This window comes from Rhinolophus sinicus, chromosome 14 (assembly GCF_057876585.1).
Source record: "Rhinolophus sinicus isolate RSI-liver-muscle chromosome 14, RSI-T2T, whole genome shotgun sequence".
Lineage (NCBI taxonomy): Eukaryota > Metazoa > Chordata > Mammalia > Chiroptera > Rhinolophidae > Rhinolophus > Rhinolophus sinicus.
Genome location: NC_142514.1, coordinates 17245517 through 17250391, shown reverse-complemented (window position 1 = coordinate 17250391; position 4875 = coordinate 17245517). Strand labels below are relative to the sequence as shown.

Below are 4875 nucleotides of genomic sequence, written 5' to 3'. Positions count from 1 at the left end.
TCCAAAGAAACAAAGCCACCACAGGCCGCCAAATACCCGGATAGAGCAGCACCACCTTTCCTCTTTCTCCCCCCTCCCCCCCTCCACACACTTCCCGCCAAAGGCTTAGCTGTACGTGCGCCGCTAGGAGGCCTTTGCGGGAGGCCAGGGGCGGGGCGCGGGGGCAGGGAGAGGAGGGAGGGCGGCGAATGGGCGAGAGGAGGCCACGCCCATTGCACCACAGCTTCTGCGCATACTCCGTACTTCAGCTTCTGGTACTTTCGATGCGTCAGCCGACGCCCAGCTCATTTCGCGTCGGGACGTCGGCGGTGTAGTGTGTGATATTGCTGCTGGAGAGTAGCTGCCCCAAAGCCCCGCTTCGTCCTCAGCTGTGGGAGGAAGGCGTCCGTTGGGCCTTTCTCTTCGTCATAAGTGAGGCGTCGGCGACCTGTGGTAAATTTTCTGGTGACGGGATCGGACCCGCGGAAACCTCAGCGTGGGTGGCAGGGAAAGTGCGGGGCCTTGTGTGGCGAACAAAGAGGGGCCGGTGGTGGGGCGGAAAGGTCGGCGTCTGGCGTCGGCAGCACTAGGATTAGGCGAGGCTCGTTCCTTGCTCCGGGCTTCCCCCCTCCTCCCGCGCGTCTTCTGGAGCTTCACTCCCCTCCCCCACTTGTTTGTGCTTAGGAACCGACGGTTCCGGAAGGCTCCTCCAAAACAAGGAAGCTCCACACCGGAGTCCGAGATGTCCAACTACGTGAACGACATGTGGCCGGGGTCGCCGCAGGAGGCCCGGTCGCCGTCGGGCCGGTCCAGCCGGCTGTCCTCCGTGACGCGGAGCCACTCGAGAAGCTCGCGATCCAGTTCCGGCGTGTCCAGTCAGTGGTCGTCCAGGAGTCGGAGCCGGCCGCGGCGCAGGAGCAAGTCCGGGAGGTCCAGGTCTCGTTCCCGAAGGCGCCACCAGAGGAAGTACAGGCGCTACTCGCGGTCGTACTCGCGGAGCCGGTCGCCATCCCGCAGCCGCCGCGGGTACTGGGAGAGGCACTACCCTTCCTCCAGGAGGTACTACCGGTCTCCCTCGCCAGACCGATCCCGCAGCCGGTCCCGCTCTCGGGGACGGTCGTATTCCCGAAGGGCCTACGCCGTGACGCGGGGCCGACGCTACTACGGCTTTGGTCGCACGGTGTACCCGGAGGAGCACAGGAGTTGGCGCGGGAGATCCAGGACGCGGTCCCGGAGCCCAACCCCATTTCGCTTAAGTGAAAAAGGTGAGCGTTTGGGGTCGAGGCGCAGGTAACTTCTCCTTGGGCACCTTTTTATGCGTGTGGCGGTAGTAAGAGCCCGCGAGGGAACCAAAGTTGCTGTGTAGTTACAATGTTTTTGTTTTCTTTGGTGCCTGAAATTTCAATATTTTGGGAGGAAAGGAAGGACTTAAAGCTAATAGTTAAAACTGCACTGTAGTTGACACCCAGTGTTTACATGGACACCATTTCTTCCCCCTTTGGGATTAAGCTGTGGGGGTTAGATGGCTCAGGGTGGAAGTAACCTTTTCTCCTGGTGGCTGGCAGTTCTTAGTGGAGTCTTCTAAATGTTAGTGACTTGCTGACTCGCCTTAAGCTCTGCTAAGGTGACTATTGAACGGGAAGAAGAGTTATCAAAACACTGCTTTAAAAAACTTAACATTGTATTACTAAAAAGGATTTTGTTCCAGTATTTTATCCAGTATTGTGGTATATTGGATAAGATCATGGAACAGAAAGAAGGGTAAACATATTTCTTTTGTTCTTCTAAATAAAACACAAGCTTATTTTGTGATTCCTGAGTATTTTTGGGGAGATAGTACAGGATTAACGAATGTCTTGTGTTTCTTTTGTAGATCGAATGGAGCTGTTAGAAATAGCAAAAGCCAATGCGGCAAAAGCCTTAGGAACAACCAATTTTGAATTGCCTCCTAGTCTCAGAACTGTTCTTGTATCTAAAGAAACAAACTATGGGACAGCTGTAACAAATCATGGTGCAAAGTTGGAGGTAAGTATTCAAGGATTATCCAGACAAAATCTTCAGAAAGCTGCTGCCAGAAAGATCTGATTAGCCATTATTTTTGTTTGATTTACCTTAGACGACTACTTGGAAAGGCTAGTCAAACATTTGTTAAAATCAAAATAGCAGATCTGATGGTACTAGACATGGTCGCCCATAAAAATGGGAGATTAATGAAATTTATTTTCAATTGACACAATTACTTTCATGATTGTAACTGGTACCTTGGTGGTTTTTGTGTAGTTATCAAATTTTTCTAACTACAGAGTATCTGTAACTTGCATTTGCAGCATTTTGTTCCCTCAAATTCTGTATTCAACATACAGTATAGTTTATCTGCTTTATTTCTGTCTTATAGAAATCATGAATGTGGTCTCCAGACATTGATGAAGAAAATCTGTTGGTAATTGATAAATGGGCATTAAGCATCAGATGTTTAACTAATTTGAAGTTTATGTTCACACACTGAAAGCTTAGTTTTTTGTTGGTAGATCCATGTGCATGCTAGAATTTGGGATAGGTACTATTTGGAAAAGATATTAAACACAATTTTTAAACAAAAGTAATGGTGGGGCATCTGTGATATAGATGTCTCTTTCATAATAAATGCAATATATTCCAGATGGTTTGAGAGATTACAGAAGAAGAGGCCTGCTTCACTTGCAGATAAGTTTATCACAATTCTCCAGAAATGTGCTGGATGTGCATTGGCAAATTGCACTGTGCTTTTAAAGTGACGTGAAACCCAAAGCATAAAATCCATAGCTTTAAAGGTTTAAGGTAGTTAGGAATTGTTAGAATCAGTTAAAAGAGGAAAGATGTCTAGATGAACCTATCATTCAGACCCAGATGTGGGTATGCTTACGTATTAGTAGTAGACAAATAAGATCTTCAGTTGTTTTTTTCAGATGATTAGGTGCCCAACTGGCAAATGCCTTAGTTCTTTGAAACTATGTATTTGGTATAATTTTACTATCAGTTACTTTATAGGGGAATAGAACACTGCTTTATGGGGAAGTGTGTCTTAATCAGGCCTATTAGGCCAATTTTGTGCTCAACAGAGTACAGTGTTTAGGCAGTTAACTATATGGTTAGCTCCAACTTGATTTGTATCTGTACAACCAAATTTATACATAATTGGGCTGCTTTGTATACAGTACTGTAAACCAAAGTTCCGGTTTTTTAAAAATAAATTTTCTCTTACCTGTCTAGCTGTTGAAAAAGCTAACAGAAGATGGAACTAAAACTCTTAATGAAAAGACTTCCCAGCAAAAAAGCATAGCTTTTAGCTCTAATGTAAGTATTGACTAAAAAATTAGACTTTGAACATGTATACATTATGTGGGCTTTAATTTTTGTTGGCTCATTGTTTTTGTCTTTTGGTGATGATTGGGGGCCTACTAAGTCACTTTATAAATAGAATTAACTTTTTTTTTTTTTTGGTGCCACTTTTACAAGTGATCAGTTTAATAGGTTCCTTCTATATTATAGTCCCTTTATACTTTTTAAATTATTGAAATACTTAAAAAGAAAATCTCAATATCCCATAATCAGAATATTTTAAAATCAGCTCTAAGGGCTTAGAAAACAAAATCGTTGCAGATGCTTGGCTAGCTCAGTCGGTAGAGCGTGAGACTCTTCAACAAAATTGCAAACTATTTTAACACCTTACTACTGTAATATGCCCTGCATGTCTGATTTTACTTGGTAGTTTGTTGGCCTAACAGTTGAATGGAATCAAGTTACAAATGAGGTGCACACTTTGCATCTGCTTGGTGTCTTTAAAGTTTCAATCTTAAATGGAATTATTTCATGTATTTTTGTAAAACAAATATATTAAGTATGTACAGCGTCTGTGTTTGACTTGTTAATTAAACTGACTTAATTTGTTCTCTTACAGAATTCTTTATCAAAGCCAGTGCTTCAGAAATCTTCTAAAGCCACTGCTGAAGAGATCTCTTCAGGATCACCAAAAAGAGAACAGAAAAAAAGTCCATATGAACTGTGGAAACCTGTTTAAAAAAGAAAACTGATGGCTAAGGTTGCCTGAAATGCACTTTATCACAAGATTGTGTTTCTAGCATTATTCCATTTCTGTGAAGCAATTTTAGTTGTAACTTGTTGCATTACAGACAACCCAAAAAGATGTAGATAGTTTACATTTAAAATAATAATTTAGATTTCTCTTGCAGATAGGAGATAGCACAGATGGACCAGAGGGTTATGTACAGGTGCGAGTCTTGTTTATATACTTGTAAATTTTTTGTGTAACCAATTGTTTATGTAGAAATGAAATTTCTAAGACACACAGTAATTAAACTGTGTTGTACATATTTAATAAATTTATTTTTATTATTTTAGTCTCACTTTATTATGCATGTGTTATATAATGGGTCTTTATTTAACAGAAGAATGTGAAGGTATTATTTCTTGTTTAAAGTCTTGCTAATCCCAACTCCAAATCCATGGACTGACAGGACATGCCATGGCTCACTGACCGACCTTAACGGGAATTTGTGGGAAATGCTGAATCTCAATTTCCTACCCCAGACCTGAATTAGAACCTGAATCTTAGTATTTCCTGTTGAAGTGGATATTTATTAACATTTGAGAAGTTTGGCCTAAAGTTTCTGGAATACAGGCATAGTATTACCTTTGAAGAGTTAACACTGAGCTTCAGGGCAGGAAACTGCTAAAGAGGTTGAAATGGAAATGCCTTGGTGAGCTATAAAAGTTGTGAGGTTTAGTTGGATTTCTTTATTAATGCTTTAAAAGTATTCTAAAATTTAAACTCCAGGTTGAAATTCTTTAATGCTGCTGTAGCTGGGAAGGAACTTAAACACATAAAATTTTAAAAAT

General features: G+C 42.4%; 1 protein-coding gene across 2 annotated transcripts; it reads left to right on the top strand.

Moving 5' to 3' along the window:
• Positions 1-258: 258 nt before the first annotated feature.
• RSRP1 (arginine and serine rich protein 1) lies at positions 259-4371 on the top strand. 2 transcript variants are annotated; one of them, XM_088790558.1, is made up of 5 exons: positions 259-432; positions 664-1244; positions 1853-2004; positions 3229-3312; positions 3917-4371. In XM_088790558.1, exons 2-5 carry the CDS (start codon positions 722-724, stop codon positions 4034-4036), a joined length of 879 nt encoding a protein of 292 aa, XP_088646684.1. In that variant the 5' UTR covers positions 259-432; positions 664-721; the 3' UTR covers positions 4037-4371. The 2 variants fall into 2 exon arrangements, 1 of the variants encoding a protein (XP_088646684.1); XR_016018570.1 differs by lacking the exons at positions 3229-3312; positions 3917-4371 and adding an exon at positions 2639-2835 and having other exon boundaries at positions 271-432; positions 1853-2419.
• Positions 4372-4875: the final 504 nt, after the last annotated feature.